At 40.3% G+C, this 23792-nt stretch overlaps 1 protein-coding gene across 3 annotated transcripts; it reads left to right on the forward strand.

The window, feature by feature from the left end:
• The first annotated feature begins 449 nt into the window (after positions 1-449).
• On the forward strand, positions 450-23711 carry abcc10 (ATP-binding cassette, sub-family C (CFTR/MRP), member 10). 3 transcript variants are annotated; one of them, XM_044189549.1, is made up of 23 exons: positions 451-516; positions 746-778; positions 2052-2265; positions 2985-4356; positions 5014-5241; positions 5868-6024; positions 6492-6649; positions 7243-7322; positions 7830-8001; positions 8559-8657; positions 9136-9325; positions 10508-10585; positions 11645-11833; positions 12408-12546; positions 13470-13665; positions 14604-14947; positions 16008-16177; positions 16269-16429; positions 17312-17565; positions 18797-18942; positions 19825-19922; positions 21324-21436; positions 21678-23711. In XM_044189549.1, exons 3-23 carry the CDS (start codon positions 2090-2092, stop codon positions 21811-21813), a joined length of 4656 nt encoding a protein of 1551 aa, XP_044045484.1. In that variant the 5' UTR covers positions 451-516; positions 746-778; positions 2052-2089; the 3' UTR covers positions 21814-23711. The 3 variants fall into 3 exon arrangements, with proteins under 3 accessions (XP_044045486.1, XP_044045484.1, XP_044045485.1); XM_044189550.1 differs by having other exon boundaries at positions 472-503; XM_044189551.1 differs by lacking the exon at positions 746-778 and having other exon boundaries at positions 450-516.
• Positions 23712-23792: the final 81 nt, after the last annotated feature.

Consider the following 23792-nt stretch of genomic DNA (forward strand, 5'->3'; position numbering starts at 1 on the left):
AATTAAGGAGTAAAACATAAAGAACCCATTAACATCCGACAAAATACTGCAAGCATGCTGTACATACTGTATATTTTAATGTAAAGTCTTCAAGATGAGGAAAACTGTTTTCATACCATTTTGGGATAAATAAACAAAACATAATTTATGTTTTTCAGTACAGTAACATTAACATTTTAATTATTTTTAACAATGTAATACTAGTCAAATTTCATAATAAGGGCAAATTTTGAATGTCAATCCAAACTTTTCAGATGTTGAAAAACCCTTACAATAAATTGAATATTTAAAAAAACTTCTTAAAAACTGAAATGTAAGAGTTAGTTGACCCGTGTATCTTTAGTGTGTTATTTTACGTATTCCGTGCAATTCCTTTAGTGACCTGCTGCTTAGATTTTATTTTTATTAAAAATATTTCTGAATGGGACATTTATTTTGAAAAGCGTTTGGCTTGCGTCATCAGGAATCGACAGAAGTATTTCCTGCTAGCTAGATGGAAGCCGGTAATATTTGAAGGTTGCTCATTTTAATTATATTGCATTAGTTTTGTTGTTGAGTTATATTTAGCTCTGGTCTCTCTTTAGTGTTTTATTTACATAATATTTGTGTTAGCATGGTTGTGCCGTTTAAACAAGCCAAACAGGTTGATATTTTGTTAGCTAAGCTAGTTAGCTAGCTTCATTTGTTTACATTAGTATCCAGCTGGTTAAAAACCCTCTGATCTCTGCGTCTGTCGTTTTAACAGGTTTTCTTTTTTCTGCTACATGAGTGGTTAAAGGTCAGTGCTGAAACACATTCAAACTTAGTAATTACCAACAAATGCAAGTGACTACCTGAAGTATGTTAAGTTTGTTGTCTTAGTTTGAAACCCTGTCTTCTTCTGGAAAAGTGTTAAATGTTGATGTATTTGCAGATCATCCATTTTGGCTAGCAGGACTCTCCTGACTACTTTACAGGAAAAGAAAAGAAAAAAAACAGTATTAGCAAAACAGGCCATTTGGGGAAAAAACTGGAAACGTAGCCAGTCCAAGGAAGAGTATCGAAAACATCAGTCAGATGCTGTATGTCCACTACATAAGAAGCTAGAGGATTTTATCACAGGTCTAACTAAAAAAGATGTAGTCAGCCAAAGATAATTTCTTCACTTTTATATTCTCAGTGCAGAAATCCTTGTCATAAGGTTTTCATAGTGTGTTTACTTCGGTATAACAAATGTTTTAAAGCACCTTTAGGTGATAAAACACTTAACTGCTTACATAAATCTGAAGTTTTCTGGTTGGACTGAGCAGGGCTGGGTATCCTTTTTTAAATACCAATGCCAATATACCAAAGCAATACTTATTTTAATACCAGAGTTTTAGCAATGTTTTCCTACGAAACCCCCCCTTTTTTTAGATTTATCAAAATATGCCACGTTTTTCAAGGCATCAGTGTTTAATGTTGTCTTAACACAATCAGCCATACAAGAACATTGCCTGAATAAAACTAATAAAACTAAAATTAGGAATCAGAATCAGAAATACTTTTTTCACTTTGGTGAGGGGAAACTCTTTTGCTACAGCAACTCACTATCACGTCAGTGTACACAGGAATAGAAGTACTAAGCAAAAAAAATATAATACACTATAATACAGGTGAGATAAATTAAGTACAAAGTGGGTTTACCGGTTGATGATAATAATATGGTATAAAGTAATGTTAAGTTATGAAAAGTTATGATTTAGATCAGAAACTCAAAGAGTAAGTAAACATGACATGAATCTGACCAGACTTCTGCCAGCATACAGTACTTGACAGTTTTCAGCACTGGACACATTTGGTCGATACTTGTGGTTCAATACTCAGCCCCAAGCCTTTTTACATGGTGCTTTAGTATCGCACCTTTTTATCTGCACTGTAACTCACATCATGGCCTCTAAGGCAGACACACACCTCAGGGAGATCTGGCTGTTTTCATAATGCTGGCTAGAAGAATAACCAGCATCTCTGTTATCTCTCTCTAACGGCCCTCTTATCCCTTACAGTTAGTAATTCGTGTTGTTGCTCTTCAGATATTTTCTAGAATGACGGCAGTCAAATAGGAGGAGGGATGGGGGACTTTGGGCCAGCAGGGCTTGTCGCAGGCCTCTGTCATACAGACCAGCAGAATCCTTTCCCTGTGTGGCAGAATGGACACATCAGCCCCTGTTTTAACCAACTCGTCCTGGGAGCCTTGCCTCATGCGGGGGTGGCCATTTTCAGTGCCTGCTACCTCAGCATGGCAAGGTAGGTCATATCTATTAGCAAAACGTAGATTTCACTCATTGTTGATGTTGTAAAATATTAGAGAACAAAGTAATGCTGCTGCGGTGTTATTTAGAACAAGAAACACGCACATCAAGTCCTTGAAACGGCTAACGGTCTGTTTGTAATTCGCACTGGAAACATGTTACATTTTCATACATTAACAGCATCTTTATCTATATGTGTCAGATGTGATCAGGGACACCTGAAAGCACAGGGAGGAAACCTACTCCAGTTCACATGATGGAGACTGAAAATTGACACTGTTAAACTAATGTGCACTTGCTCATCAGTAATTTTCCACGTGCCATTCAACAAGGCAACTGTTACAGTCTAATTCATTTGTGGCCGAGTACTAATATGCGTTAGAAAAACCTGGAAATGATGCTGTGTTAAATGGAGTAATATCAAAAAAGAGCATTGTTTGTTTGCTTATCTCATTTGTTAAATAAAGATTTAAAACATTTTTTTGTGTATCTTGTAGGCAGGTACAATATATCAATGGCCGATGTATTGTCCTGCGTTAGATGACAAAATTAATGTGGAGCCTTTTTACTCATTTCACATTTTAGCAGTTGCGAAAGTAATGTTATCTGTTACTGTATTAGTATTGGCCACAAAAACAGAAAATAATCGGTAATTGTTAGCGGTCCTGAAATTTCATATCGGTGCATCTCAGTAATAATGTTTCTGCTTTGTAGATGCAGCCTCCTCCAGACGTCTCCTCCCTGTGGTTGGACACTCAGGTTGGTGTCCGCTCTGCTGGCTGCGCTGCTCTTCACTGCAGATGTCATCCTGGTGAGCCTGCTCCAGCAGGCGGACATGTACCTGGACGTCCTAGCTGACAGCTGTGCCATCCTGGCCTGGCTGGTCCACTTCAGTGCCATCACAGTGCTCCAGAGGACAGCTTTCAGGAGAACCAGAGGACCTCCACTGCTGCTTCTGCTGATTCTTCTGTCTGTCCCAAACCAGGTCATCACCTTGATGATTTACTGTGACAATAAGGAATATTTGAACCTCCTAGAACCTCTTAAATTGGCTCGGTTTGTGCTTGCCTCAGCCCGAACGCTCCCCCTTCTGGTTTATCTTCTGGCATTTGCATTTCCCTGCATCAGTGATGTTGGATATACTTTGTATATCAACGCTGTGGATGGATCCCCACTCATCCCAGAGAGCACCCAGCCGGATACAGGTGAGATGGTGGCCGAGGACGGGAGCAGTTGCGTCTCTCGGCTCTTCTACCTGTGGTTGACCCCTCTCCTCAGACGAGGGCAGCGAGGCGAGCTGGACAGACCAGCTGATGTTTATCACCTCCCTCGGAAACTTCGGACTAGTGTGGTTTGCCGATACTTCCACCAGTGCTGGGAAGCCTGCCGACGAGGGTCAGCAGTCAGTAACGGGCAGGATCAGTGGCCCAGGCCGGTCAGCAGAAACCTCCTAAGTGGCAGCTGGAGTTCACACTACCAGGAGGAACCACCGGAGCTGGAGGGTGATGTAGGACTGCTGAGGGTGCTGCACAAGGCGTTTGGGTTGTGGTACTACATACTCGGTGTGCTGAAGGTGGTGGTCAACATGCTGAACTTTGCAGGTCCCCTGCTCCTCAGCAGTCTGGTGAACTTTATGGAGGAAGAGGGAGCTCCAGTCAGCAGGGGTGCCTGGTGCGCTCTGGGGCTCTTTGCCACCACTCTTCTCTCTTCCATCCTCAGAAACATATTCGTCTTTGAGGTCTCCAAGGTGGCGCTGTCAGCACGCGCCGCTCTTGTGTCGGCCATCTACGGCAAAGCCCTGCAGCTCAGCGGCAGCAGCCTGGCTGGCTTCACTCTGGGAGAGGTGGTGAACTTAATGAGCACGGACACTGACCGAGTGGTCAACTTCTTCAACAGTTTCCATGAGCTGTGGAGCATGCCCTTCCAGTTTATTATCACCCTCTACTTGCTGTACCTGCAGGTGGGTGTGGCTTTCCTCGGAGGGCTGGGTGTGGCACTGCTGCTGGTGCCGCTCAACAAGTTCCTCGCTTCCCGTATCCTTAGCAACAACAAACACATGCTCAGGTACAAGGACAGCCGTGTTAAGGTGAGAACTGTTTAGATTGCAGATTCTGTGTTAGTTAAAAGTAATAGTAGTTGTGGACAACTATTATTACTGTGACATATTATATATGTCACATATGATGAAAATTGCAGTATATTCATGTTTTATAGGTTGCATTTTTATGTATTTTTGACTCTAGTTTTTAAATACATTTTATTTGTTTTTATTTATAGTTAATCACATTCATTGCCAGCCAGGGACCTTTGTTGCACATCATACCCGCTCTTTCTCCCCTTGTTTCCTGTCGCCTGTCTACTATTGAATTAAAAATGCCAAAGAAATACTTAAAATTAACAAATCTTAGTAGTAGTGAAGTGGTAGAAGTGTTTGTGTAAAAAGGGTATGTCAGCTTATATATCATTATGAGAATTTTAAATACTCAAATATTGACATCTGTTTCAGCCATCAGACTTTTCTTAAAGTGATATAATTGAATAGCAATTTAAAACACGATGTTCCTACGAAAATTCGGATCTAGCTTTATGGTTACCAGAAGACTAATAAAAAACTATTAAATCACGTTTTCCATTGCAGGATTCCTCTCACTCCTTATTCATGCAGAATTTGCCCGTCCAGCACACAACCAAGAAAAGTTGCGATTCAGGTTATTCTTTTAAATTTGTGCCTTTTCTCTCCCAGTTAATGACGGAGATCCTCTTCGGTATTCGTGTCATCAAGTTCTACAACTGGGAGCCTCATTTTACTCAGAAGGTCGCCGACTGTCGTAAGCAAGAGCTGTCCCATCTCAAGGCCCTCAAGTACCTGGACGCCATGTGTGTTTACACCTGGGCTGCTCTGCCTGTGGTCGTCTCCATCCTCACCTTTGTCACGTATGTGCTGCTGGGACACCAGCTGACTGCAGCCAAGGTGGGGAAGCTTTTTGAGATGGTTTGAATTAACTGTGAACTTTTCTTACTGTGTCGATGCAAACAATGAGCTGGGAGGAAATGTGCAGATTTTGGGGAGTGTGTTGTTTATAGCAGCAGTAGTTTTCAGGCTTCAAGTCTTGCTGCACATAAAGTCTTTATTCTTTCTTTTGACAAGAGCTAACAATGCATTTGATATGCAGCTTCTGCAGGAGTGAATTAGTTATAACTTGGTAATTATTGGTACCGTTCTCATATAAACAAATGTCATTTTTTTGCTGTCTATCTCTAATTGATTTAACCCAGTAATGATTCAACCTATACAAAGTTTATGAAAGCTTTAACACACTTTATGTGGAAGGTCTTTTCCATGAAAGGTCCTCTGACCTCTGACCTGTCCTCACAGGAAATTATGCAGTTTATATCTCTGGCAGCAGCAAAAACAGTTTCCCATGAATAATAATATGAAAAATACATAATTCCATAGTTAACAACAGAAATCTTGACTTACAAAAAAGATTTTTGCAGCCTGTTATGTCTTTTCTTTTTCTTTTTTGTAATGCAGGTTGTAGTATGTTTGATGACTCAGTGAAATTCAGACTCAGTGGTCAATATCTTCCCCTGCAGGTGTTCACCACGCTGGCTCTGGTGGGAATGCTGATCATCCCGCTCAACTCTTTCCCCTGGGTGCTCAACGGCATCCTGGAGGCCAAAGTGTCTCTGGAGCGAATCCAACGTTTCTTCAAACTGACGAACCAGGACCTGCAGGCTCACTACGCCCTGGGTAGGCTGATGCTTTGAAGTCTGTGTGTTGGTGTATGTGTTTTTGTGTTTAATCAATGACCCAAAACAGGTCATAGTATTTATTTGATCCTGTTTGGTCATCTCTGTCAAGGAAAGAGCAGGTTTTTTCTGAATCACAAATCACTGTAGGCATAAAACAATTTGATACAAACATGAAGTTCCACAGCCTTTTGGCATTTTCCTCTCTTTACTTGAAACTTTTAACTTGAAAGAATTTATGGATCACCATAACCAGAACTGTTGCATTAAATATTATTTTAAAGGGTTATTAAGTAATGTTCCCTAAAATCAAAATTTGAAAGTAAGAAACCTCAGCAAGTGCACAGTTGATCACTGAATCCTGCTTATTTTCTTGTACAACACAGTAAAAGTTAAACTTACTGGCCTTTTTATATAATAATCTACAGTATATTTCCATTGTGCTGAAACATACCATATCTGTCCTAGTTTCTCCTGAGGACAGTCAGACATTGGTCCTGTTGAGCCAGGGGACATTTTCCTGGCAGGGGCCCGACGGTCCCAACCAGAACAAAGAGGGAGAAACTGAAACTGGAGCTGCTAAAGGGAGTCTGCTGCTGCACAGTCTCAATCTACACGTAACCAAGGTACAAGCTGTCTGTTTACACGTATAGTATATGTGAATTACTTTATTGCCTTCATGCTCTCTGTTCTTTGTAATTCCTGTGGTTCAACACACCAGCTAAACCAGTGCAGAGGAGTGAATTTAAAAGTCTAATTTAAATTTCATTTCAAGTTTCCTTTCAAAGAAGAATCAAAACTACAAATGTGCTCAGACAGGACTGACACAAAACAATCCCACAGAAAGTCCTGTATACTCATTTTTGAATCTCGTCCTTCAGTGACATAAGTACAATATTAATACAACACAGTGAAATTCTGATATTAAATATTGTATTTTCTTTCCCAAAAAAACAGACATGACAATGAAAGATCTCCAGTTGTATAACAATATTTCTGAACAAGCGACAGATGAATGAAAGTTTAAAATCCCAAAAAATTTAGTGGTGTGTCTTTAACATAACTGAAGTCAAATTAAATGGTTGGCCACCTGAATAAAATGTAATTCAGGTACTTTGAATAAAAGAGCTGTTTTTTTCAATCTGAAAATTGTTTTTAACGTTGAATCTTGCAGTCAGTGGGTAAGAGCAGTAACTGTGTTGACTTCCGTCTGGTTCAGGGCTCTCTGGTCGTTGTGGTGGGGAAGGTCGGCTGTGGGAAGAGTTCCTTACTGGCTGCTCTCACTGGAGAACTCAGCAGGTATAACCACCTCTAAAATATTCAGACTGAGGTTACCATAAACTTAATTCACAAGGTTTGCTTGCATTTTGGAGTTTTTAAATAATATTCTACCAGAGAACGTAAGGGAATTTGTTGTTTAGGGAAGTTAGGGAGAATCATACAACTTTACAAATTAATTTACAAGCATATACTTGAATGTTTTGTACACATTCACTGCAATAGATGATACGTTTCATCCCAGTGGGAACTAGACTTTTCTGTCCCTCATAAAGGCAACTTTAATAGATAAGGAAATAATAAAACTTTTAGGTCTTAGAACATAAGAAAAGTCATGGAATTTTCCATCAGATCAGGATTTGCTGCATCTATCCAAATTGACGAGTCCCTGTTCCCCTGATCTCATAAAACACACATGATCAGAATCCAAGATTCCTTGATATCTTTCACATTCTTCGATGATGATGATTAAAATAACTGGGTATTAGGACATACTGAGGTTCACCAGTCTCCTTCCTGTCTGCGCAGGCTGAGTGGAGTGGTATATGTTGCAGACAGAGAGGCCGGCTTCGGTCTGGCGTCTCAGGAGCCGTGGATCCAGCATGCATCAGTACGGGACAACATCCTGTTTGGTAAAGACTACGATCCCACCTTCTACCAGGCTGTGATCGAGGCCTGTGCTCTCTCAGACGACCTCAACGTACGATTACTACACCCTTTATGTCTCTGTCTTTTCCTGCCTGTATTTTTCTCACCTGCAGGGTCTCTACATATTACTGTTTTTTATTGATACTTTCAGTTGTTCACAAGGAGACACATTAATGTTTTGTCTATGAGTGGTGGGCCCTAAAGAGGCAGTGATGGTCCATTGGTTGGTCCAACACTTTAGTCCAGAGTGAGACGCCTTTAACAACTTCTGGACAGAAATGTGGATGTTTATAGACACGAGATTGATTTTAGTGGCCCTGTGGCCTCTTCTATCAACTACCTGATCAAAATATCCCCTTAATCAACACTTAAATCCATAACATGCATATGTGTTGACCCCAGAGGATGAAGTTTGGGCACTCAGTGAGCCTTTCTCTTCAGCTAATCTCACCCCAAAGCAAACTGATTGCTCACATCAGTGCATGGAGACTGATATCATCAAAACAAATGTCAGCATTTCAACTGTAAGCAAGAGAGTAGTGTGCTTTGCATACAGTTTGTGTGATTATATAACATTTATAATAAACTTGTTCTAAAATGTGTCTTCAGGTTTTGCCAAATGGTGACAAGACAGAAGTGGGAGAGAACGGAGTGACTCTGAGTGGAGGACAGAAGGCTCGGCTGGCCCTCGCCAGAGCTGTTTACATGGTCAGTCCTCTGCACAAACCAGCCATCTGCTTTGAGCACAGGGAGACATGGAGGAGGTTTTACCAAACAAGCAAGTGTTAGTCCGCAGAACACGATAGAGAAGGATTAAAGCACTTCAGAATTTGATACGAATATGTATTTATTTCAGTTGCATGGATTGCATTGTCTTTGTTTATGTTAAAAAACAGTAGTAGCTTTGATACACATTGTATTGTAGATAGATTTTATTAGATTTTTATGAAGAAATTAAGTTAGCATGGTAAGTCTGTGGTGTCTGTTGCTGGGGAGGTCACTGGTTCACGTTCACTATGTCACTCTGAATGAGACCATTAGCCAAATGTCTAACTGTAAAACATGCCTCATAGTTTACATATACAATAATGAAACCAGAAAACCATAGTGTTTACGTATAACGAGCAGGTATATCATGTGATGCTACTCTCTCCTTTCATTTTTCTGCCCGACCTCACCACCTCAGGACAAAGACATCTACCTCCTCGATGATCCGTTGGCAGCGGTTGATACCGACGTGGCCGAGCACCTCATGAAGAAATGTATCATGGAGCTCCTCAGGGGAAAGACCAGAATCCTTTGCACACACCGCGTAGAGTTTGTGGACAAAGCTGACATGGTGGTCCTGATGGACAACGGAACGATCATCAAAACAGGTAGAAACAGAAATCCGGCTCAGACAGGTGGGAATGTCACATGTGGTTGTTGTCATCAGGTTTAGATGCTTTCATGATCTCTCTTTTTTTTAAATGTTGATTTTTGAACCATAAAGTACTGACTAGTTCGGGTTTATCAGCAAAGTCAGGGCAATTTATTGTTTATACAAGTTTCAAAGTTTAAAGATATTTGTTCTTGGTTGAGTCGAGGAGACTCCACTAAGCACAATATTTTTGGAAAATATTCTTATCCTTGTTATTGGGCCCCAACACATCACTAAACAAATACTGCCATCTACTGGTAACCTGTCGCAACATATCAAGCCTGTTGCAAGGAATCTTGGTGTCCATAGCAATTTATGTTTTGAGCAACATATCACTAAGCTTATCCAATCATGTTTTTGTCACCTCAGAAATTTAGGAAAAATCTGATCTATTTTAAATCTTAGTGATGCAGAAACTGTTGTACATGCTTTTATCTCCTCACGCCTTGATTATTGTAACAGCCTGTTCACTTGTCTTAATCAAAAAACTTTGACAGGACTGCAGACTGTACAGAACTCAGCTGCTAGACTGTAAACCAGGACCGAGAGGTGTGATCACATCACACCTGTTTCAGCCTCTTTACATTGGCTCCCTGTTTGTTTTAGGATTGATTTTAAGATCTTGTTGATTACTTTTAAGGCTCTTCATGGCTCCAGACTATATTTTAGACCATGTAATCCCTTATGAACCTTCACGTAGTCTGAGATCTTCGGGCAGGGGTCTCCTGTCCGTTCCTGAGTCCAGGATGGAAACTAAGGGGGACAGAGCTTTTGCCATCAGGGCCCCGAGGCTCTGGAACAACCTGCCCGAAGACATCAGGCTGTCTGAGTCAGAGTCTTCATTTAAGTCTCTTCTCAAAACACATTTTTATCTGAAAGCAGATCCTGATTTTACCTGAACTGGCTGCTTATTTTATTGATTTTGTGTATTTTATGTATTTTCTTTCTTTCTTTATATTTCGTCATTCACTGTGGTATTTTATTTCTCTTGTTGTGAAGCACTTTATACTTTGTTTTGATAAGTGCTCTATAAATAAAGTTTTATTATTATTATTATTATTATTATTATTATTATTATTATTATTATAAAACAAGCCGTTTCTTATTCCACCTGCACTGTTCCTTGGCCTTTAAACAGGCACACCAGCAGAAATCCTTCCTTTGGTCGAGGCAGTGCCGAAAAAACAGAAGAATGAACACAACATGAAAGAGAAAGGTATGTTCACCTTGAGTTATAACTGCTTGACTTAAAAAGTAGGGATGTACCAATGCAGCTTTTGTACTATATTGATTTAGGTCAGTCTGTTTGGTGCAGACTGAAATATCTCACCATCTACTTGATGGATTGGCACCAGATTTTGTACACGATGACTGAGGATCCCCTGACTCTTTGTCCAGCGGCACCATGGGGTTCACATTTGTAGCTTCGAGTGAAATGTCTCCACCTTTGGATGGATTGCCATCAAATTTGGTTCAGACATTCATGTTCCCCTAAAGATGAATTGTATTCACTTTAGTGATCACTTAAATTTTCATCCAGTGCCATCAATAGGTCAAAGTTTTAATGTGTCCATAACTTAGGTGTATGACTTAATACTTGCAAAAGTAATGACACTCCCATCAGTTTTAGCTGCACTTTGAGTTTACTGCAAATTAGAAAATGTTAGCATGCTAACATACAGATTTTTTTAAATATTATTTTCATACTTTTTATATCTATTTTATATTTATGATTCTTGGCTTTTACAGGTCTTTTCTCTTACTATGTTTATTGTTATGCAGCAAAATACCAAGACAAATTCCTTGTAAGTGAAAACCTACTTAGCAATAAACCTGATTCTGATTCTGATCAGCATGTTAGCATTGTCATTGTGAGCATGTTCGCATGCTGGTGTTAGCATTTAGCTCAAAGCACCGCTGTGCCTTAGTACAGCCTCCCAGAGCTGCATGGCTGTAGACTCTTTGTCTTGTTAGACACTAAAATAGTTTTTCTTTTTTAATGTGGACTTTCGCTTTTCAATTGGAATCTTGAATAAAACAAACTGAGACATACTGACTTCTTCTTCGTTATACATTTTTTATATGTTTCAAGGTTTGAAAAAAAATTTAAATCCCTTCACTTTACACATCTTATTACAGCTGGCTCGGAAAGTCTGGGTAAATTCTCCACTACGGTGTTGTCTTTTAGCCTGCTATCGACCTTTTATCCAATCTGGTATTGCTCTAGAAAAATCTGACAAACATTATTTTCACGGCCCTTCTCGGTTTTAACCAGATGGTGTGGAGCAGGAGGAAGAGGAGCCGGGTTCATCCCCTGATCTATGTGTGGACGATGATCCCGACCTGTCGGGGGCAGAGCAGAAGCAGGCGGGAGGGCTGGCGTGGAGAGTTTACCAGACCTACTGGGTTGCTGTGGGCAGAGTGCTGGCCGCTTCCATCCTGACGTCTCTGCTCCTCATGCAAGGTTTGGATCGACCACTCGGCACGATCTGTGTACAATGACGACACTCTGCAGATGCTCCCGGTCATTTGAAGCGCTCGGGGCCTTTGTTCACACTGCAGCTGAAATGTTGTGATTCTCATATTTATACGCAAATGGGAATATGTCAGCTCAAGTTTATTTTATTTATTTATTTATTCGCTAATTTGTGAATGTCCGTAACAGGTTTGTCTCGTAGGGCTTCAATGAACACAAGGAAACAAACGCAGACAAAACCCTTTTAGACAGATAACCTCAGGTGAATGATGTAACATTCGCATCAATCACCTCAGAACATTTTTGGCATTGTCGCAGCTTGGATGAAAGTCACTATCCTACATAAAGGACTTGATGAGATTTATTTCGGCTGTAAATCAGCAGAATGTTTGTTCTATTTAGCACTTTGGTAGTTAACGGTCATTGCAGCCTCGAGGGGCTTTAGACTTTAGTTTTGTCATCAGACTTCACTGTATTTCACCTAAAAAATGCAGGCTTTCCTGTTTTAAATTCACATAGTTTTTTTAACAACAAGCTGCCGTTGTGTTTTCTTGTTATTCAGCCTCTAAGAACATTTCTGACTGGTGGCTGTCCCACTGGATCTCAGAGCTGAAAAACAACGGTTCCGCTAGAACAAATGGTTCTTCCTCACGGGCCTACAGCTCACCTCACCTGCTTCTCTTCTCACCTGGAGGGTTAATGTAAGTTGTCCAATCAATAAAATGTTTAATTGAATGATTTTTGTTGACAGCCCAAATGAGCACCAGATTTTCACAATATCACTTCAGAACACAATAAAAACAGATTTGGAAACTGATCTAATATTACTTGCCTGTACTTGCCTACCGTGCTGTGAATGGCTCAGGCCCATCCTACATCCAGGACAAACCAAACACCCCAGCCCGTCCACTACGCTCTGCTACTGTCGGCTTGCTTACAACTCCCTCACTATGAGGGGGGCCCATTAAAAAAAAAAAAAACCCAAAAAACCACTTTCTCATATTGTTTCTAAATGTAGCACTTGAAGCAGTTCAACATATTTGATGAAGTTGATGTATTTACATGATTCTTGTAATTTTTGGGTTGTATCCACATGGTTGAATGCAGTTACTGTAGGTCGCTTTGGATAAAAGCTTCAGCTAAATAAATGTAAAGCAATTACTGTGCCCTTTTGTTAGCAATTTGTTATTCAGCTATGAGATAATTACAGATATTTTTTGATTATTAGTTTATATTCTGATTATACAATATTTATTTTAAAAATTTACTTTTATAATTACATTTACAGTGTAACATGTCATCAGGGTGTGGTTTCCAAACATAGCTCAGATTAGGCAGATAAGGATGGGATTTACTGATACAGAGTATTTGTCATCTTTATATTAGTCTAGATCATCGTCCATTATTTGTGACAGTTTATAATAGCTTTAAAAATGTACAGTTATGAAAATGATTATAATTTAACTCAGAAAAGGCAACAATAGAAACATGAAATTATGTATGTTTTTGTATTTTAAAGTAAACCTGTTATTTTGGTAATCAGGTCTATAAACTTGACTTTTTCCTGTCTTTAAGCAACCTTTTCACTGAAATCTAAATAAACCATTCGCATCTACCCACCCAGGTCTCCTCTGTCTTCCTCGGTGCAAACGTCCCCTTCAATCAACTTGAGCTCTGATATCAAGTTTTACCTGACGGTGTACAGCTCCATTGCCGTGGCCAACACCGTCTTCACCGCCCTCCGAGCCTTCCTCTTTGCCTACGGAGCCATTTGCGCCGCCACTCTCATCCACAACAGACTTCTGGACCGGGTCCTTAAGGTACGTCATCTGAGCTTTGAGCCCCCAAGCAACTGTCAGGCTCCCCAGGCCGACAGTCAGAGCCAAGCCGAGCAGACTGAGTGTTTATGTTTGGCAGCAGTAGATGAAGGTTAGAGAACCAGGCTGGTGACTGAAAGGTTGCCAGTATGAAACTAGCTGATAGGAGGATGTTATTGAAACAAAGTTTTCCCTCAACCTCAAACGCCCTCGAACAAGACATGTAATGCTCGAACTGCTGACATTTTGGGAAATACACTTATTCGCTTTCTTGCTAAGTGTTAGATGAGAAAATTGATACCGCTCTCATATTTGCATGTTAAATGTGAAGCTGCATGCAGGAGACAGTTATCTTAGCTTAGTTCAGTTTAGCTCTTAGCTAGTTCTTTCCAGAGGTAAAGGGAAATGAGGGAAATATTTGACTATATTTTATATATTTAGTACAGTTAGCTTTTAAGCTGAAAACAGCTGCCGGCTGTGGCTGAACATGACACAGTGAGAGTGGTGATACTGAACCAGAACAGTAAAGTTGTGGGCAGTAAAACCAAAACAATTAACTGAAAGACGCTAAAAAGCTCCGTAGAGCTGAGGGGAACTGCAGAGTCGGGTGTTAATGTTATTTGTAACATTTCAGCTTATTAGTTGAGATTCAACAATTCAAGTTCAATTAGGTTTAAAATGATCTCGGTTCGGGTATGTTCATGAATTGCCACATATACTTTATTGATAATCTGTTAAACATCTACAGACAACAGCGAAACAGATGAAATGTTACAAATACTCTATAACATATCTGTAGAGGGACTATCCAAGTAAAGTGTTACCAAATTTTGATTAGATCAGCTTTAAGATAGATTTTAAGAAAGACATTTTTCTCATCTTTACCTACCTGGGTTAATTAAATAACTAACCAAATTCTTAACTTCCTGTTCCTCCCCTAGGCCACAGTGACCTTCTTCGACACGACCCCGATGGGTCGCGTTCTCAACCGTTTTTCTTCTGACCTGTACAGCGTGGATGACAGCCTGCCCTTCATCCTGAACATCCTGCTGGCCAACGTTTTCGGTCTGCTGGGCATGCTGGTGGTGATAAGCTATGGCCTCCCCTGGGTCCTAGTGCCCCTGCTGCCCCTGGCTCTGCTCTACCACCGCACACAGCACTTCTACCGACACACCTCTCGGGAGCTGAAGCGCCTGTGCAGCCTCACTCTGTCGCCCGTCTACTCGCACTTCTCTGAGACGCTGACTGGGCTGGGAACCATCCGGGCCAGCGGCAGCTCTGCCAGGTGAGAGGCAGGAAAATAGACCTTTTGTAGAGCCTGATAAATAGCGGATTGGTAAAGCAGATACTGATGTCAGTATTTTAGATTAAAAATATATACGATAACGACAGATCAGCCGATATTCAACATAAGCATTTTTGATCCCTAAAAGCTCTGGTCATTAAAGAATTGTGATGCAAAAATGTACTGAGCGGGACATTTTACAGTTAAAAAATAAACTTGTCAGTGCTCTCTGGTGGACAGACTAATGGTGACCCTGTTTCTAAATTACCTCTGATTGCATTTCTTTGCTGCGATTTTGTTGTTACTTAATGGCTCAAATATACACTCATAAAAATAAAACAATCTGTTATAAGTGGCCACTACTATCAGCCTGGCCAATTATTGATTGAGGTCATAACCTTATTTGATGTTTTCAGGGTTTTCATTTGCGCACAAGCTCAGATTGTCAACAACATTTATATTTGGGAAGATTTACCCACAGTTTTAGACATTAGGCATTACTCTTTATGACATCTTCATGTCAAGTTTGAATTGTTTAAAGCATGACGTAAATTTACAAAAAAACATTTGTTCATGTTAAAAACGTGGTGAGATAAAAAAAATACCTTCTGCAGGTTCTTATTCCCAGTTCATATTCTGTGTCCCTGCATGAATTGTTAGTTGTTAACTATTTTGAGTTCTTATATATCAAAATTCCTCTCTTTGCTCTTCCTGTAAAACCTTAAAATAGTTTTGATATCACAAATACATAACTTTTATACAGTCAAATGTGATTTGGGTCGACTAGCTAACTCCTTCCATCATCAAAACTGTACTTGACCTCGTTAGCTCGGTTGGAGGTATGTGTTTGGAAACAAATTGGCAAAACTATTCAAAGACTTCTGCACACTGTCACGAAACAAAGTGAAACATTCTGTTTCACTCAATGAAATACATCACATTACAGAAGCTGTAGTCGGCCTAACCACCATTTCACTGTGTCTTTTAAAATCGTCACATGTAGCACAGTCAGAGAAATTCTCCAAACACGAGACTAAAGGACTCAGTTTTGTTGTTCCAGGTTTGAGGAGGAGAGCGCCAGGCGTCTGGAGCAGAACCAGCGCTGCCTGTTCCTTAGCAACGCCGCCATGCAGTGGCTGGACATCCGCCTGCAGCTCATTGGTGTTGCTGTGGTCACCGGCCTCGGGGTGATCGCTGTCGTGCAGCACCAGTATAATTCTGTTGATCCCGGTGAGTCCACAGCTGAGCTTGGTGGCTGCGCACCAGTATATGAGATGGTCACTTCCATAACGTGTGTTGCCGGCTGTGTTGTCCCTGTCAGGTCTGGTGGGTCTGTCCCTGTCCTACGCCCTGTCCATCACAACGCTGCTGTCTGGCCTCATATTCAGCTTCACCCAGACTGAGATGCAGCTGGTGAGCGTGGAGAGAACTGAGGAGTACTCCACCGGCCTTCCCACCGAGCCACAAGACCAGAACACACAGGTCAGACCGACTGCTGCACTGCCACAAACTGATACTGATAATACTAATAATTAACAGCAGTTAAAGAGGGGATATTATGGAGAACATGAATTGTCTAGAGCAGTGGTTCCCAACTGGTCTAGCCTCAGGGTCCAGATTTGTCCTTAGACATCAGTTCGTGGTCCACACACTACAACTTAAAACACATTCAATTTATTTCCATCCATCCATTCCATCAAACCACTGTGCTGCCCCTTTCATTTTATTTCACAAAATGAAAACTAAAATAACAAGATAAACTCAATATAATATGAAATATTGCAGCAAGAGAGTGCGACTTAAAACTAACATACAAAAACAAGACATTAAAACCATTGCAATAGCAGTGACACCTAATTTGAGCTTATTAAAACCTATTTTTACAGCAAGACATAAATAGGTGCGAAAAAAACGACAGGGCAGATAATTTAAATTTAAAAGAATATAAATGCCTTTTTGTGTTCAGTTTAAGTGAAATCAAGTTGAATATATTCAGTGTCATAATCGTGTTCAGCCTGTTGTGGAGCAGCAGAGACTCTGGTGAGTCCGCTTCAGTCAACGGACAGAGCCGGCATCAATAGGCGACTTGTACTTGTAAAGTTTCATGTTGTAGAGATGGTACTCACTAGGAAGCGGGAAATGGCACTTCAAAATAAAAATGTTACTCCAGAGATTCACGACCTTTCAAAGTAAAGTTTTTTTTGACAAAGATGACCTACATGCTCATGACCCACTCACTGGTGGGTCGTGGTCCAACTAGTCTTGAGGTATAGGTATAGGAGGTATTTGCTGTATATGTAATAACGTGTCCTTTGTCGCTGTTGCTTAACTTTTTTCACTGCGCCTTCTCCGTTTCAACATCAGTTGCCCCCGGCGTGGCCCGAGCAGGGCTGGTTGGAGTTCCGCGGTGTGGTTTTGGCCTACAGGGACGGTCTTCCTAACGCCCTGGACGGGGTGAGCCTGGTAGTGCGACCTGGGGAGAAGGTGGGCATCGTGGGACGTACAGGCTCCGGCAAGTCCACCCTGTTCCTGGCCCTGTTCCGTATGGTGGAGCTCAACCAGGGTCAGATTCTCCTGGACGGGCTGGACGTCAGCACTGTGGGCCTGGCTCAGCTCAGGTATGCCTGAAGTGGTGGTGGGTTTGGATGAGGATTAAATGACAAATGAGCAGCTGAATATTGTTTTGTTATCACCTTTCTGGCAGGAGGGGGTTCACTTTGCTGTGTTCCATCCGAAGATTTCTTCCATTTTCCCTTTCAGTTTTTTGTGTGATTTACCATGTCCACTATAAAGTCACTCAGAGAGAGAACATGCTTCCACCAAGGCTGCGCAATCCTCATATATATATATATATATATATATATATATATATATATATATATATATATATGCGCAATCCAAATAGAAATTGTTGAAATGAAATATTTAATCTGCATCTGGATCTAGACATAGATTTTCTTTCAGTCAAGTAAGAGCAGTATTTCATGATAAAATAGTGAAAAAGTTTAAAAATGCACTAAAAATCTAGTAATGTGAAAAGTCCAGTGTGCAGGATTTAGTGGCATCTAGCGGTGAAATTGCAGTTTGCAACCGTTTGAACACCGCTCACCTCACCCTCCCCTTCCAAGCGTCTAGGAGAAACTACGGTGGCCGCGAAACTCGTGAAAAACGAGAACGGCCCTATCTAGAGCCAGTGTTTGGTTTGTCCTTTCTGGGCTACTGTAGAAACATGGCGGTACAACATGGCGGCCTCCGTAGAAGGAGACCCGCTCCCTCTGTAAATATAAACAGCTTAATCTAAGGTAACGAAAACACAACGATTCTTATTTTCAGATGATTATATACTAATTAAAACGTAACTTAGAAATATTATATTCCATTTCTGCCAATAGCTCCTCCTAAATGTTACACACTGGACCTTTTAAGAAATCTTAAGATATTCCTGGATCTTCACCAAAATCTGAGCACTTGTGACTTGGCCCACGGCCAAACTTTCAGAAAAAACAGGACCGAAAACATAACCTCATCAGTCGAGGTGAACTTGAAATTACTTGAAGTTCAGTTTTAAAAGTCTTGAAAATGCAGTTTCTTTGTGTCCTTTTTCCAAAGTTTCCAAAGTTTGTTTTCATGTATTCTGATTGAAAAACTGGCCTCATATTTCATTCTGACTGCCGTTAAGAGCCTCTCCTAAGTTGTTGAAATATACAGGGACAGCCAGATAATCATTGTTTTTCATACATTATCTGTAGTTTAATTCAGACTTTGATGATGCTGTACAGTATAACAAAAGCAGTCAGTAACAAGTCAAAGTTGACACTTTTGTGTGTGTTGTGGTGGCGCCCTCTGCAGGTCCAGGTTGGCCATTATTCCTCAGGACCCCTTCCTATTTAGCGGAACCATCAGGGAGAATCTGGACCCATGTGGGCGACACCTGGACCAGCAGCTGCTGGACGTCCTGGACCAGTGCCACCTCAGCTCTGTGGTCAACAGGATGGGTGAGAGACTGAGACAGAGGGGGATAAAGAGGTGTAATGAAGTGAGACGATGAAATTGGATGACACAGTGAATTAAGGATGAGCAGAAGAGCAGAGCGATGTGTCTGTTATGAATTAAACCACCTGACACAGTCCTTTTTAAATCACAAAGTTCACCTTCATCATTCCTGTCTGGTCACATGATCAGCGACAGTTACATAATGTTTCGTTTGGTTCAAAAGCCTTCATCTGCTACTGAGAAAGCGATTGTTGATTCAGAACATCTGATGATCTGAACGGTTTAGTTTTACCGCGGCGTAAATCAACCACTTTGTTGATTACCTGTTTTTGTTCAGCGTTGTGGGGACTGTAGCCTGTCCCAGCATGCATTGGGTGAGAGGAAGGGTACACCCAGGACAGGTTACCAGTCTATCTACAGGAGGTTTTGGTGATTATTTTACATAAAATCAAGTTATAGGTACTTTTGTAGGATATCCTTGTCATCTTTGCCTCCTCCTTCTTTTCATCTTCCTCCTCCTCTCTCATGTTTTTTGTATTCATCTTGGCAGAGGAAAAGAAAAGAGGAGGGCGGAGAAGATGTGGTGGGATTTAATTTAATTTTGGATGCAGGAAAAAATGGCCGCTTTAATCTCTCTGCCCTATCAAGATTTTGACATAAACATGACCTGGTGTAGCTTTAAGTGTGCTACCTCTACAGCTGATTTTGTGCAACATCCTGTTAAATATTTTATGTGCCACTTCGCACACTGTTTTATCCAAAAGGCTTCAAAGTGATGTATCAGCATAAATGAGAGATGGTGATGGTGTCAGATTCAGACTACCTCTCTAATGCCTTTTATTTATATATATGTGTGTGTGTGTGTGTGTGTGTGTGTGTGTCAGGTGGTCTGCATGCTGAGGTTGGGGAGAGAGGAAAATCCTTCTCTGTGGGACAGAGACAGCTGCTGTGTCTGGCCAGAGCTCTGCTGACCCAGGCCAAGGTGAGACCTCAGCTGTATTATTATTACACCGTAGCTCACCAGTTCAAACAGATCAAAGGATGCTCTAAAAATGATTCATTTTCATTGTTGTTGTTGTTATTATTATTATTTTAGTTCATTTTTTGAAGTATTTTTTAACATGATTTTTTTTGTATACCTAAGTTAAAGTTGTTATTTCTTAAGATTTCACTCCTGAGTTGGCGACACCCGTGGTAACAGCACGTACGCTTTAGTGCTACAGCAAACACTCCTTGAGCAGCAACTGTTGCAGCCAAACCAACTCATGTTGTTTTAAAAAAGAAGTCACTCAGTAATTGGCTGTTTTCCATCATGCCATGAGCAGCGACGATCTGATTTCATGCGACGCGAGTAGTTTCCCACAGAACAGCAGTGGAGTTGGTTACCTTGCTGAGGAGTTGGAGGTGTGCAGCCTGTCGCCTGCAGCTCTTCATCTAACAGCTCACTACGGCTGCTCCTTCTTGATCCATTACTCCCTGCAATATTTAAAACCGATCCCCCTGTCAAAAAATGCCGAAAATGGCCATGCCTTGTTTTCTGGACGCATTTTTCACGTACAGTCGCAGTTAGCGCTAACAGCGCCAGTTGAATGCTTTTAAAGTGAAGCAGCAGCAGTGGGAAATGTTTGCTTTGCATTAGCAGTAACTTAATACAGCAATGAGGCTGCTGTCAATGAAAACAGTAACGCAGGATTACGTGCTGCATAATTTCCTGTGAATCCCGCATGTGTATGTAGGCAAATTGAATCCGACACCACTAACAATAAAAACTACGGTAAATATGTTGCATGGCCAATGCTGAAAAAATGCTGACCATAAATAGAATCAAAAACTGGGTTTGAAGGATTATAACTGAATGTTCTGCCGCACCTTTTTCTTGTAATGACTCTGACTGTGTGATTTGTTCTCATTATGAGAACCTGAAAAACCTTAAAATCTTGTGCTTGTTACTCTTGAACTTCTTGAACTGGCTCCAAGAAGAAACCTAAAATACACAAACGCTGTGTAATTTTCAACACTCCCCTTGTAATGACATGTATGTATTTAGATTTCAGTGCGTCTGTTGACTTACAACTGCTGCTACTTTTTGTACAGCAGCACTAAACCTTCAAAGCAACAGTGGTGGAAGCAACACATACACACAGTGCATTCTAATGCAATTCAGCACAGTAATCCCTCAATAAATTCGATCTATGTGCATCTTATATTATTGATTTTTATTGACTGCAATGTTAAATTCACTTTGTGTCAGAGACTCAATGTTTCCCCCTGAATAAGCGTTTTGTCTGCCTCCCTCTTACTGTCGTTCTCAGTAATCCCTACACTGCTGAAACCCCTGTTTCCAAATCACTGGAACATAAGACGCTGTTTTCCCATCATGTAGGTCCTGTGTATTGATGAAGCCACAGCCAGCGTGGATCCGAAGACGGACAAACTGCTGCAACATACAATCAGAGAGAAGTTTCAGGACAAGACCGTCCTCACTATTGCACACAGGTAAAAGGTTTTCTGATGCAAATGTCTTCGAGAAATCAATTTCCAATACTGTCTATTTTTTAAGATGTAATATAACAACCATGGACTGATTTTACAGAGTTAAGTTCTCATTTCACGATCAAGTCTTTAAATGGTTTATCATCTAATTTGGGAATGAAATCCTTCGTTTAAACTCTTGACTCATTCTTTACATGGAAATTTGGTAAAAAAGTATTTTGTTGTCTGTGTTTTTTGTCACCAGGATCAACACCATCATGGACAGTAACCGGGTGCTGGTGATGCATGCTGGGAAGGTGGTGGAGTTTGACACCCCGGCTGCTCTCTGCCAAACTGACCACTCCATCTTCCACGGGCTGGTTGGTTGGGGAGGCGAGTGAGACGACTACAAAGACACTGGAAGGAGGGAACTTATCAGAAAACGAAAGATTTATTTTTATAGTTTTATCCTGGAAAGGTTTTGCTGAGAACTCGCTGCCTGTTTCAGCACCGTCCCAACTTTTACAGCACACATTTAAAACACAGTCAAAAGACTCTTCTACAGTTTGAGCTTCTGAGCAGAGAAGCGGCGAATGCCTTGCTCCAGGCTACTGTTCGGACTGGGAAGTGATGATATGGGTTTGCTGATATGTTGTGCTGACACATTAAATTTTCTTTTAATTGACTGATTTTAATGCTGACACAGCATTAATTGAATTTTTCCTGAATTCCTGAATTTTGAGTAAAAACTGCACTTCCAAGTGTGTTTTTTTTTTTTTTTTTGCCTGCTTGATCTCATTTTTGCGGACATTTATAACTATGAAACAATACATTAACAATTAGGATAAGATTTGTCACTTTATCACTACAAGTGGGTAACTGGCAGCAGGCCTTACATACGACTCTCTGGACTCAACCAGTCCAGTAGTAGTAGTTTTTTAGTTTAGTAGTTTTTGTGCAGCCAGTATTTTCTTCCCCCCCCCGATGGACTGGGAAACATCACCCTGTCATAGGCTCCTATAAACTAGCTATGGTGGCTGATGGGGGTCAGCAGTTGCACCCATGTTTGAATGTATTGAAAGAAAAGAAATATAAAAATGCATACTCTCTGTTAGCTGCTACCAATCATCAGGGAACACCTTTGCTCCCGGTCTTTCTACATTTGAACCCTAATAAATAATAATATGTCTAAATTAAATAATAATTTAATTTAAGGCAGTTAAGGCACTCTCCACTAAACCCCAGACTGTTGAAAAGATTTTAGTTGAGTAAGCAGTTGTCTAAGTACCCCAGCTTCTGTTGTATAAAAACTCTGAATATATTCAGAGTTTTTATATATATATATATATATATATATATATATATATATATATATATATATATATATATCGATACAAAAATACAACTTTTCTAAGTGTGTGGTTTTGTAATTAACAAGCAAACTATTTTTCTAACCAGAGGGAATGTTTTTAGAATGAATTAGTTGTCCTCTCTGTAAATAATTTGCTGAAGAGGATCCGCTCTTACTGGAGGCGGAGATTGAAACCTTCAGTCTGTGGTGTGTTTGTCCTCTCTTGTCTCTGTTAACACCCACTGTCTATCTGTTACAAACATTTGCGACTTCATTTACTTGTAACATTTTTCCCAACTTGCGTCAACAGCAAAATGTCCAATCATGACTGCTGTATACTCTGTTGGGATGTTTTACGGACATACAGAATGTGAACTAGAGCTGCAGCTAATGATTATTTTCATCATCGATTAATCTTCTGATTATTTTCTCGATTTATATCTATAAAACTTTAGGAAATAGTGAAAACTCACAATGTTGTCATTAAATGGCCAAACCCCCAAAATATTCAATTTACTATAATGTAAGACCAAGAAAAGCACCAAATTCTCACGTTTGAGAACCTGGAACCATCAAATATATATTAATAATAATAACAGTTAATGGATTATCCAAATAGTTGGCAATTAATTTTCTTTCAGTCGACTGATGGATTAATCGACTAATCGTTGCAGCTCTAATGTAAACTTTAAATAAAATAGAAATTCAAATACTGACTGAAACAAACTTTCTTTTTTTAATGTACCACTGGTATTGCTACATACACTGAATACACTAGACTAGACCTGCTGTATGTGCAGTGTGATGATATGGGATATATTTAAGTTATTCACATCTAAATGCCTAATCATTTGAGAAGGATTTATTTATTTGTTTTTTGCTTTTGTCAACAAGGTACTTTATAATTAAAGTACACATACATAATAAATCGGTTTAATTTGTAATACACATTGGTGTCATACCTGTTTTATTTAAGCAGGTTTGCCTGAAAAAGGAGTTGTTCTTAAATAACGTCAGAGCCCATCTGCA

Source organism: Siniperca chuatsi, linkage group LG3 (genome assembly GCF_020085105.1).
Source record: "Siniperca chuatsi isolate FFG_IHB_CAS linkage group LG3, ASM2008510v1, whole genome shotgun sequence".
NCBI classification, from domain to species: Eukaryota; Metazoa; Chordata; class Actinopteri; order Centrarchiformes; family Sinipercidae; genus Siniperca; species Siniperca chuatsi.

Bases quoted from the DNA above. Each gene is read 5' to 3' on its own strand.
- abcc10 (XM_044189551.1), top strand. From the start codon at position 2,090: ATGGGGGACTTTGGGCCAGCAGGGCTTGTCGCAGGCCTCTGTCATACA. The intron at 6,650-7,242 runs GTACAAGCTGTC...CGTCTGGTTCAG, and splicing joins TCAATCTACACGTAACCAAG to GGCTCTCTGGTCGTTGTGGT. The intron at 14,948-16,007 runs GTGAGAGGCAGG...TTGTTGTTCCAG, and splicing joins GCCAGCGGCAGCTCTGCCAG to GTTTGAGGAGGAGAGCGCCA.